The 12,189-nt window shown below is 39.7% G+C and overlaps 1 protein-coding gene across 9 annotated transcripts in view; it reads right to left on the bottom strand.

The window, feature by feature from the left end:
• Nucleotides 1-1,144: 1,144 nt before the first annotated feature.
• The window catches only part of mcamb (melanoma cell adhesion molecule b), a 50,696-nt gene continuing 39,651 nt past the window's right edge, over nt 1,145-12,189 (bottom strand). For 2 of the 9 annotated variants that reach the window (XM_086261513.1, XM_086261517.1), the window contains exons 12-20: nt 11,080-11,218; nt 9,951-10,037; nt 9,186-9,248; nt 8,208-8,276; nt 7,162-7,200; nt 5,579-5,614; nt 5,065-5,188; nt 2,759-2,870; nt 1,145-2,644 (exon numbers count right to left, since the gene is read on the bottom strand). In XM_086261513.1, the coding sequence (XP_086117639.1) occupies nt 2,642-2,644; nt 2,759-2,870; nt 5,065-5,188; nt 5,579-5,614; nt 7,162-7,200; nt 8,208-8,276; nt 9,186-9,248; nt 9,951-10,037; nt 11,080-11,218 (672 nt within the window). In that variant the 3' untranslated portion in view covers nt 1,145-2,641. The remainder of the gene's footprint in view (nt 2,645-2,758; nt 2,871-5,064; nt 5,189-5,578; nt 5,615-7,161; nt 7,201-8,207; nt 8,277-9,185; nt 9,249-9,950; nt 10,038-11,079; nt 11,219-12,189) is intronic. The other 7 variants (XM_086261514.1, XM_086261515.1, XM_086261518.1 and 4 more) reach the window with 7 other exon arrangements.

The raw sequence follows: 12,189 nt of genomic DNA, 5'->3' as shown, positions 1-12,189 counted from the left end.
TCATTCAGATACTAATCGGTGTATATTTCTTTGATAGAACCCCTTGACTTAAAAACAGAGTCGCACATTACTCATTTAATGCTGGAAATTTAATTCACGCCATGTTCAGCAGCTATATGTTTTTAGTTGTGTGCACAAATGCCACACTGTCATGTTTAGCAGACCTACTGTGCAATACCTACAACTCATATTACTAATGTTCATTAACAATAATATTTGACTATTTGCCAGTTATCTGTGAGACAACATCCAAGGAAAAAAATATATATATTTTTGGTAAAACCAGTAAAGAACAATTTCTATTTCTACCTAAAATTCACAAGGCTCATTATTTAAAGTGGACCTGTTATGTTTAGTTTCTGCCTCCACATTTTTATTATTAGAGGAGAACTGAATGACTCCCTGCTCAAAATTATCCTCATTTACATCAAGTTGCACTTTGTTCATCAAGAACAAGGGTGTCGAACTCATTTTGACCAGTTAAATTTGCTCTTTCCGTCAGTGTAAAGAAGTTTATTGCACATTTAATCCACAAGAAATTTTAATATAAGAAAAGAATTGCAATTATAATAAAACATGTCCGTTATTCTACATGATTTAGCCACAATGCTCCTTTGGGCTTATATTTTATCTTAATGCTGGTATCTCAAGACTGTCCTATATTTATAAAATGGAAACATTTAGTCGATTGACAGTATGTCTGTGTACCTGAAATGATCGTTATGTGCTTCCAGTATCAATCATTCTCCAGATTGTTCTTGACAAACTTCAGTCTGGCCTGAAAGTGTAATTTGAGTTTTTCTTGGGCTGAAAACTCGCAGTGCATCGCTGTGCAGGGCTCCAGTGATGTCTTTATCTTCCTACCTCTGTCAGGCTCGTCCTGTACTCTGTGGCTCTCTTTGAATTTTTTTGATGACACTTCCCAGTGGTACCTTTTATATAACCGATTTCTTTTGTTTTTAAGCATGATATTTTCTCAAGTGACAGCTCAAACCCATCCTAATGATTTTACACTGTGTGTAAATTGGAAGGTAACCAAGTTTTAACTTGTTTTTAAAGGTTTTGACCATTACAGAGTAGAGGCACAGCAGTGATTTGTAGTATGGCTAAATAAAAAAGGTCATATTTTTATGTCAGCAGACACATTTCCAGTTATGTTCATTTAACAGTCCATTTTTATTTGGTAGAATTTCACAAAAAAAACTACAAACAATCAGATTTGTTAAATATGTTATAATGTCTTCAGTGATATTATAACACATTTTATCTTTCAGTCTTTAAAAAGGCATTATACATTGAACAGTGGTCACACGCATCAACAGCAGAAACAAAACAGAGGCTTAACTGTCTTCAAACATGATTTGCATATGCGGAGTCACAGTCAGTCCCCTCTTCTCAGTAGTGAAGTCTAGTCTAGTTACCGAAATGAAAAAGAAAGGCTCTGGTTACATTTAAATGAGGAGTGGTTGATGTTTTAAGGCATCAAGGCTGAGGGGCATTCTCATGCCTCTCTGGGACACAACAGTTTTCAACAGTGTTTCAAGTTTTGCTCGATACATGAATTTCTTCATTCGTCACACAGAAATGTCTTTTTCTTATAAAGAAGGAAACATCATGCCGTGAACCCATGTGTATTCACCAAACACCAATACTCTCCAAGTTTAAAATTTCAAAAGAAATGATTACAGAAGTGAAGCATGTCATGAACGTATAGAACGATGAAAGATGGTGGCTCCTTCCACAACAAAGTGCGCTGAACATTAAATATAACAATAAAAAAATGGCTTCGAATGTAGATTCTAAGGCATTGGTCGTTTATAACTGGACTGCATAACATAGTCAGATTTGTTCACCTGCCTCACAAAATGACTAGTTAATATACTTTATACTCCGCAGGTTGTGTGAAAGTTGAGTGTTAGAGGAATAGATATCAAAATAATGTGAAAGGTACGCGATTCAAATTTTTCTTTCAGAGCCAATATTTGGTGAAGCTGTGAACTGGCTGTAGAGGTGAGGCATCGCTAGAGCTACAAAAACAATTCAGTGTAAAGACAAAATAATAAAAACAAAATATCTACTTAAACTCTCCTTGCTATCTTCCTTAAAAAACACAAAACCCCACCACACTATCTTGTCTTGCTTTTTTCTCTTTTCCCCCACATTGTGTTACTTTAAATAAAGAAATATATACATAGATAATAATATGTACATTAGCTCAGCTGTTTCAGGCTGCTCTTCGGTGACTGAAGGGGCTTGAGGTGATGCTTTTTGGGGTATAAAAATAGTCCCTTGTCGGCTTTGTGCTCTAATTATTGTTCTGTGGACTATCAGCAGTACACTGTGAGGAGAACCTGCGGCATTCCTTGGGGTTGAAGGGAGATTTCTTAGTTCTGAAATGAAACTTTCCAACCTTGTTCATTAAAGCTCGAGATGCATTCCAACAGAGGAGCTGGCACGTAAAGGGCAGAAAGAGAAAAAGCCATAGCTTGGAATAACTTCATTTGTCCTGATAGTCACGATTGGAATAAAAAGCTGTGGGTGCTTGAAGGCAGTAGCGGGGCCTGAGGCCGAGAGGGGAGAACGGGAGCAGCCGTCGGTGTGTCACCTCCTCACTTTCACGCGTGCAGACGCTCATCGGTCTTTACTGCAGAGAGCAAACAATCACAAAAGAGAAAGTTTGGGTGGGGTACTGGTAAGTTTGATATTCAGTAGAAAGACTATTCGATTTAGCGAATTCAGTTCAGGATCAGATATGTACTTGGTCATTTGGTTGTTGCTTTTCTCCGTTGACCCCAAGGAGAATCGCCTCCTCTGTGTTGTCGCTTTTCATCTCCACCACAATGTTATCTTTGCTGGACTTCCTCTTACTGCTGCAGGGTCAAGAACAAGCCATAGTTATAACTGAACCTATCTGAAGCTTTATGCATTGTACCTGCTCACATAACAGGGGGCGTCACTTCGTGTGTCCTTTAAAGCCACACAAAAAATAATAAAATGAGTATATATATGTACACATTCATCAGTAAGTGTATTGATTTTACCATGTACTCCCAGTGCTGCTGAATATTTCTGGAAATCACAACTGCACATTAAAAAAAACTTTAAACTTCATCCATTTAATGAAGGGTCTGGGACTGACAGCCACCGTGTTTTTTAAGCATTTTCTGCTTCATGTGTGTAAACATGAATGTTTGTATTACTGTAATTTTACAGCATGGCTTTGGTAGTGTTACGAAGACACAGGTTTATTACTAAAGTACTTCTGGCAGGTGTATCACTAATATCACAAAATTCAAATTATGCCTGCAACGATCGATCGAGTAATTCGAGGGATTCAATTATAGCAAAAGAAAAGCGAACTTTATAGCTGCTCCATCCACTGCTTTGTTTTACACAGAGAAAAATCTGCAGTAAACTTCATCAAGTTGATGATGATGAGATGATGAGATAGCCTTTATTTGTCAGTTGCAGGTATTTTGCCCACAACCGAGTTGTATTAAAATGTGCAGATGATCTATGTTTAAACGAACGGTAGCCGCCCTTTTTACATGGAGGCGATACCTGCAGCAAACAGGGGTGAGTCTACACGGGGGGGAATAGGGTGTAATAGACCCATTGATTTTTTTTAAAGTCTTTCATAACATTTTTCAGACTGAAAGTGAAATAATATAAAATATTGCGTTAATATTTAAAAATATAAAACAAAAGCTTTTTTCACAAGCCAACAGAAATGTACACGGGCCAGTAAAGGTAAATTTTTTATGCCTTAGTTTGGATTTCATACATATCTTATTTTATTGACTTCAACTGTACTTGAGATTATTTATATTTTTTGCATTTAAGAAAATGTTTTCTTTAGTAATTAAATTTAATATAGCAGGTCATCAAAGGCTTGTTTTCTTTCATATTTTTCTGACACGTTTGCATTAAAACATTGCAATTTCTAAAATGGAAACCAATGAGCAGTTCGTTTAGAAAAACCTGTGTTTTTTTATTGCTCATATTAATTATTGCTCAGAAAAGTATTTCTTATCTGACTACTGGATCAATCAATTGAATAATTGATAGATTACTCAGTTACTAAAATAATTGTTACCTACAGCCCTAAATTAAATATCACTTTTTACCAGAGAGCAACCTTTACACACTCTGGCTTTAGGAACAACACACCTCACAACTTTAACATTTAATGTTTTATGTTATTAAGTGCACTTTTGAATCAACTGTGAACACAAACTGTATCTAAAAGATGGATATAGACACCCTAGTTGTCGCCCCCTGCAGGCTATTAGAGAGAATGCAGCTTAAGGCACTTCCTGACTGGCTTCTCCTTTTAGACACTTTTATATCAAAGGGTCATCTATCATCTGTCTGCTTTCCCAGGAGTTTGGCTGCTAGTCTTTTCTTTTCATCACTTCCTTTTTCCCAGGCTGTAAAACTCAATGCAGACATCATTGTTCTAGTCCAATCATCTTTCTGCCAATCAGCCTCCACTCTGCATACCTTAAATTGCCCTGCTCATCTCCCTTGTGCAATCAACCTCTTCCCCATCGCTGCCTCACACAAGTCACTCAACCTAAGCCTAGACCAGGGGTGGGCAACTCCAGGCCTCGAGGGTCGGTGTCCTGCAGGTTTTAGATATCACCCTGGGTCAACACACCTGAATCAAATTATTAGTTCATTACCAGGCCTCTGTAGAACTTCAATACATGTTGAGGAGGTAATTTAACCATTTAAATCAGCTGTATTGGATCAAGGACACATCTAAAACCTGCAGGACACTGGTCCTCAAGGCCAGGAGTTGCCCACCCCTGGTCTAGACTCTGGGGGGTTCTGCCCTAATTCCTATCACTGCTGGGATTTCATTCGGCTGTGATGGGCCATCGGAGTCTAATCACAACATAGCATAACTGAATTTTCTACATCGATGCATCATGTTCAGTTCTTTCTAATGGTCTAGAACTACAATACTGTGATACAGTCCAGCCATAAAATCACATTTTAATGTCTCCTTATGTGGACACATTGTGTGTTTATGCATGGAACTGCTGTCATTGCACTTACAAGTCTTGCTTGCCAGATCGGCCGCAGATCCTGCCCTTCTTGTACAGGAAATAGAGCACGCTTCCCAAGATAGCCAGAAGGAAGATGGCGATGATGATGATTGCGATAACAAAACCTTTGCTCTCTATTGGAGAAGAAGCACAAAACACCCACAGCTTTACTTACTGCACCCGGATTTTGGAATAGAATGACAGCAGGAGACAGGAGAGTCTGATACAGGTGGAGATACAGTTTGCAATGCGCCTAAAGAGAGTGTGGCAGTAGCATCATTCAGGTGACCCTGAAAGATAAAGAAACGAAGTGGCTGTTTATCAGGGCTGCAGGAGCAGCAGTGCTTTTACAACATGCGCAGGAAGAGGTGAAGATGATGAACAACCCAATGACGCTTTGATGTTTTGTTCATCACCAGGGAGGGTTCTCGTGAAAGCTAGGAGGCGAGAGAGCGAGAAGTGTGCTCACAGAGAAGTGGAAGGAAGGCGGTAGAGAATCTGCAACAGCAGAGTGATGTACAAACCTTTCTTGATATTTGGTGATTTGGTGGGCGTTTGAACTGAGAAAAACCAAATGAACACAGGAATCAGTGGGCATATGCACATAAATACTTCATATAATACTCAAACACAGTTTAGATCAGGGACACGTGGCCCACTTTGATCTTAAGTGGGCTGGACCAGTGAAATGCCTCTTTCACATTTAATCTCCGAGATGTCTTACATATGCAGTTTCAACATTCAGATTTTCAATGACAAACGTTTAAATGACAAATGTTTAAAATTGCAGAGAAAGATCTGGCAGTTGATTGCCCAGTGATATGAATGGCAATGGAAGCGGTCTTTATGAATAGGAAAAGCTGTAAAACGTGAAAATACAGTTAAAAGTTCAAAAGCTCCTCCTTTCAAAGTTGTCCATTGGGCCAGATTGAAGTCTTTGCTGTGTCAGCTCTGGCCTGCGGGCTTATGGTTGACACCCCAGGTTTGTGTTGCTGATGTTCAGCAGAGTCCTGAATAAATGTTTTATTTCAGAGGATCTTATCAGTGTTTTGAATCGAAACATCAACTTTGATATGCAAACTGCGGTCAGCAGCAGAAGAGTCATTTTCCAGAGGGGCCCTGTTTAATCCCGTTTATCAACGCTTTGGGAGAAACGTGGACTCAGAGCAGTTTTCCTCTGAGGGGCTGAAAATTTCCTGGTGTGACATATAAACAGAGAGCAGACACAGAAAAACACAAAGCAGGACCCATAATGGGAGTCAGGAGACTCACTCTGAGTGCATTTAAAGCATCGGCTTTAAATGCACTCAATGATGAGAGTCACAATGATGCATGTACGTGTGTGAACCTTTCTCTTTTTATTTCCACATCATTTGCAAGCATGACTTCATTCTCAAACTTTAAGACTACATTAAAACAAAACGTCTACATTTATAATAACCCAACACGCAGAACAGCAGTCGTGACAATAAATTAATAATTAAGACACCCTGTAACAACAACAAACCTCACTTTTAATGACCTATCTATCATACCACAGCGGTAACTAAGGCCTGCAGGTGTTTCTGAGTTTGCATCACGCCTCCTTGCTCTTATCCTTTCTTTCTGACTTACAGAAAAAAAACTGCCCCACAAGACTAAATAAAAGAAAGTCTGGAGACTCTGAATTTGCTGGTTATAAGCTTTCAATTCAATCAGTTCCATTCAGTTTTATTTATTTATTGCCAATTCACAACAACGGTCGTCTCAAGGCACTTGATTCTGCAAAGTAAAGAGCCAACAATCAGCAACAGCCACCTGCCGTGACTGGGTGTAGGCTGAACGGGAAGAATAGAGGGGAAAAAGAACGGGAGAACATAGAGAGGGTAGACAAAAGTTACAGCATGCAGCAGTGGCACATAAATGCATCAGGAGTGAAAAAAGGTGTGTGGAGAAGATCAAGCCCTATCTAAACTTTAACAAAAAGATTAATCCTAATGTGAAAATGATGGAGGGCGTCTGTCTCCTGAATCCAAACTGGGAGCTTTTTGATAAATGAACTACCTATTTCTGTCAACCAAGTTTAATTATGCATTTTGTAGCTGATTTAATTGCACGGTGGTCTTACCTGGGTCATTGACATAGTTAGTTGATGTGTTTTGTGTAACTGAAAGCAGGCAGAGGCACAGAGAGGAGGTTATTTGGGTCACTACACAGGGGCGCACATTTAACATCACAGAGGTTAACAGTGTCAAAAGGTCTGTATAGGTTCTCAGTCATCAAGGACATGCGAGCTATGAGTTCTTAAAAAGAAGGCAAATGGACTTGTGTAGCTTCACATCTCATCCAAGAGGCTTCTTCAGTTCTGAAACAACTGGCAGAGATTTAAACCCCACTGGGAATTGTCTCCTTGGAGGTTGAAATACCTGGGAAAGGATATCAAGACTGTGTGCCAATTTATTTAGAACTGAAGAAGCCTCTTGGATCAGAGTCGAAATGTCTTCCCAAACCTAAAGAAGTCCAATTGCTCTTTTTAAGCACTTAAGACATCAGTGTGAAAAAACAACAACACAGTGAGGAATATGAAAAATCACAGACAACACATTACAGCACTTGGCAAAGCTCAGCATCTTTAGATCAAAGTCAAAACACACAGAGACATGGATGTGAACGGGGGGGACACGAGTAAAAGGGAAAAGTGAGGGGACTTTAATTTATACAGCAACAGTTCTTCAAGGTGGTTTATGTAGGACCCAACAGTGCTAGAGAGAAAACCTCAACATCAGAGGATTCCCCATTAGCACTCGGCAACAGTGGGAAGGAAGAACTCCTTTTTAACAGGAAAAGGTGCAAATGCAGCCAGTAAGTTCAAAGAGAAGAGAAAAAAGAGAGAGAACAAAACACAAGCTACAGGAGAGAACTGACAAAACTTAATAACATGCATTAGAGACATATTACGGGAGAAATGCTCAGTGCATCATGGGAGGTCTACCAGCAGCCTAAATCTATTGCATCATGAATAAGGGATGTCTCAGGGTTCACCAGATCCAGCCATAACTATAAGCTTTATTAAAAATAAATGTTTGAAGCCTCGTCTTAAAATGAAATAAAGCCTCATAGCGGATTTGAGTTCCATGTCAAAAATCAGGCACAGCAGAATGACTGTGATCTTACCGGTGTCATTGATAAAGGTAATGTTTGTTGATGGTATGGTAGTATTGGTAGTTGATGTGTTGTATATAACTGAAAGCAGGTAGAGAGGATGCGACTTCTGTTATCACACAGGGGTGCACATTAAACATCACACGGGTTAACAGGGACAACAACACAGAGTGAAATACAATCACTGACAACATGTTGGAGCGTTGTTTTAACTCAGCCACATTGGAACGTATTTATTTTTGCCATGTTTTAAGGTCATGCCAAAGCATCTCCATCTGAATTCAGTCTGGACTTTAAGTAGTCCGATCCTAAAGCTTCACCGTGTGAGTCATTCAGAGGTGGACTTGCTGGTGTGCTCTGGATCATGGTCCTGCTGTATAACCCAGTTGCTCTTAAAAACTGCATGTTGTTCTTACTATTTTTGTCTAACATTAAAATTTGTTCGCTGATTTGAAACATTTGATAAAAATATACTTAAAATAAATCTAGAAGGACAAAATACGGTTTCAGAGCAGTGTACACAGACATATTCAGTTCAATTTTAACAACAATAATATACAAAAAAATGCCAGTGATCAGATTCTCCATGAATAAACACTTGGCAACAGTGACATGTGGCAGTACCAGGCTCAGGGAAAGGCAGCCGGTGGGAGGGAAAAAAGAGAAAAAAGGGGAGAACAAAACACAAACTACAGAAAAGAGTTGACAAACATTAATAACATGCAGCAGTGACAGATAAAGACACGGGGAAGGATAAAAGGGGATTGAAGAAAAAATGTTCAGCGCATTGTGGAAGGTCTATCAGCAGCCTAAAATTATTGCAGCATAACTAAGATGGTTCAGGGTGACCAGATCCAGCCATAACTATAAGCTTTATTAAAAATAAATGTTTGAAGCCTCATCTTAAAATGAAATAGAGCTCTACAGCGGGTTTGATTTCCATGTTAAAAAAAACAAAAAACAGGCACAGCAGAGTAATCGTGATCTTACCTGTGTCATCGGTTATAGTATTGGTTGATGTGGTAGTGGTGGCTGTTGGTGTGGTGTGTACAACTAAAAACAGTTAGACGCACAGACAGGAGGTCATGTTTGTTACTACACAGGGGTACACACTAAACAGCACAGGTACAAAATGACAGCAACAACACAGAGTGAAATATTCACAGTCACAACAACAGGTTACGGCACTTGGCAGAGCTTAGGCCATTTAGATGAAGAGAAAACCCAACAATAAGAGGATTGCCTATGAGCAAGCATTTGGTGACAGTGGGAAAGAAGAACTCCTTTTTAACAGGAAGACTGCCAGCAGAAACCGGCTCAGGGAGGGGCAGCCAGTGAGTGTAAAGAAAGAGAAAAGAAGGAGAGCATGAAGAGCCAAGAACAGAACACAAAGTATAAGATATAAGACAGACAAAAATCAATAGCATGCAGTAGTTACATATAAACACACAGGGAATGAAAAGAATGTAGAAATGCTCAGTGCATCATGGGAGTAACATTAGTCTCAGCCGATAGCAGCACAAGTAAGGCATGGTTCATGGTCGCCAGTTCCAGTTATAATTATGAGCTTTTTCAAAAGGAAATGTTTGAAGCCTCGTGGTAAAAACAGAGAGTGTGCCTGTCTCGCAAATTCGAGCTGGGAGCTTTCTGACAAGTTAGAAATCTCTCTTTCCCAGTCAAATTTAATTTTGCATTTAGCAGCTGGTTTCATTTGCATGATGAAAAACAGGCACAGCAGTGTAACTGTGGTCTTACCTGTGTCACTGGATATAGTAGTGGTTGATCGTGTGGTAGTGCTGATTGTTGGCATGGAAGTGATTGTTGTTAATGTGGTGTTTAAAACTAAAAGCAGGTAGAGGCACAGAAAGGACGTCATTTTGTTATTTACACATGGGTGCCCGTTAAACGACATGTGGGTTACCAGGGTGAAGAATGTGAAAAACAACAACAAAAAATATAAAGATTGAACAATCACAGACAAGACGTTACATCATGTGGCAAAACTCAAGACCTTTAGATGAAAATGAATAGAGACATGAGGGGGGAGGGACATAGGTAAAAGTGGCAAGTGAGGAGAACAAATAAAAACATGCAGGCATGTTCGGTTCGTTTTTATGTAAAGTGCTATTTCACAACAGTCGCCTTAATATTAGAGAGAACAACCCAACAATGAGAGGATTCCCTTTGAGCAAACACTTGGCGACAGAGGGAAGGAAGAACTCCCCCGTGGTCAGAATGGAGGGTGAATGGAAAGAGAAGAGAAAAAAATAGGGAGACAAAACTTTGGAAGAGAAATGACTAAAGTTAATGACATGCAGTACTGACATATAAACATATCAGGAGTGAAAAGAGGGGAGTGGAAAAGACCTGGTCAGTGGACCTCATGAAGTCCACCAACAGCCTGAGCCTACAGCAGGATAACTGAGGACTTTTCCAGGATCACCTGTTTTATGAACAAGGCCCGAAGCCAAATCTTAAAAGCAGAGTCTGTCTCCTGAACCCGCTGTTTACCAATATTTCATAGATGAAGGCCTTTATGTCTAGCTTAATTAACTGATTTTTGTCATGTCGTTTGATAAATACAACTCAACATCATCTGCGTAGCAGAGACATGTAGACACAGAAGAACTCCATAAGTAACTTTTCCATGTAAGAAAGAATCCTTGTTTGTATTAATAGCTGGAACAGAAAACTAACAGAAATATATGATTCAAACAAAAGCAGTGGATTTCGTCGAATGCAGTGGTGTCCGTAGAAAAATCTTGTGATCAGCCATCTATGATGAGCCATCTGCGCTAAGATGAACTCTAAACTCTGTGACGAACCTGACTGAACTACTAACTACAAAGATTGCAGAAAGGAAGCACAGGCTGCATGAACTCACTGGTTTTGATGTTGAACTCCACCACTTTAGAGCCAAAGTCATTGCTGGCATTGCAGAAAACTTTCACATTGGAGGTGATCTTGAAAGTGACCACACTCTGAGCGCCATCTTCAGTCTCTGTTTGCAATGCATTTAGGTTCTGCAAAAAGGACAGTTAAAGACAGAAATAGAAAAGTAGATCCAAGAGCAAACAGGTGAGAAGACAGTTGAGCACAATATTGATATAGACTTCCAAAGACTAAAGGTTTGCATGCCCATCATCATCGTGAAGGTAAACTAGACATTAGCTAGTATTAGCTCTGTCAGTCCAATCAAATTTATTTCTAACTCTGTAAAATCCAACCAGTAGTAGCGCAACGGATCACTGTTGATCCGTGATCAGAACCGAAGATTCGAAAAAGAAAAAAAATATGTGTATGGTGGGCGTGGTCAGTCTGTCTGCAATAGTCATGGCCAACGCTAGCACTCCAAGTGAAAGAGCAGAGGAGTTTGCGGCATTTAAGCAGCCCTTTGCTGCCTAATCTGACCGTGCTAAAGCTGTTACAAAAGCTATTACAAAAGCTATTGGGGTGTTTATAGCTCCAGACATGAGGCCCTATTCCATTGTGCAAAACAAGGGGTTTAAACATATGATAAACGTGCTTGAGCCACGCTATGATATCCCGTTGCGTGTCCACTTCAGTGACAAGATCGTTCCAAGCATGTATGAGCAGGAAAAGTCAGGCATCTTCTGTTGCCCTAACTACAGATGGGTGGACCTCCAGGGCAACGGAAAGCTACGTGACCGTGACCGCTCATTATATCACAGCGGAGTGGTAGATACAAAGCCCTGTACTGCCCTATATAGCACCTAATTTGTTTTTTATATAATTGCGTGGAATGAGTATTGAGTTGAATGTTCTTTAATGGGCAAAAAAATGAATTTTTCTTGTCTTGTTTCGTTTTTTGCTGATCCGAAAATTGATCCGATCCATGACTTAAAACCGTGATCTGATCCAAACCGTGAGTTTATTGATCCATTGCACCACTACCAACCAGTGCTGCTTAAATCAGTGAGAATCTGATGTGATGTCAGCTAAATGATAATGTTAGCATGCTAATGCTAATTAA

This window comes from Aulonocara sp. 'chitande type north' Nkhata Bay, linkage group LG14 (genome assembly GCF_057382095.1).
Source record: "Aulonocara sp. 'chitande type north' Nkhata Bay isolate Kocher_YH1m ecotype deep benthic linkage group LG14, A_spYH_male_GT1.1, whole genome shotgun sequence".
Lineage (NCBI taxonomy): Eukaryota > Metazoa > Chordata > Actinopteri > Cichliformes > Cichlidae > Aulonocara > Aulonocara sp. 'chitande type north' Nkhata Bay.
Note: the sequence above shows the minus strand (reverse complement) of the source record. Positions and strands in the feature narration are given on the sequence as shown.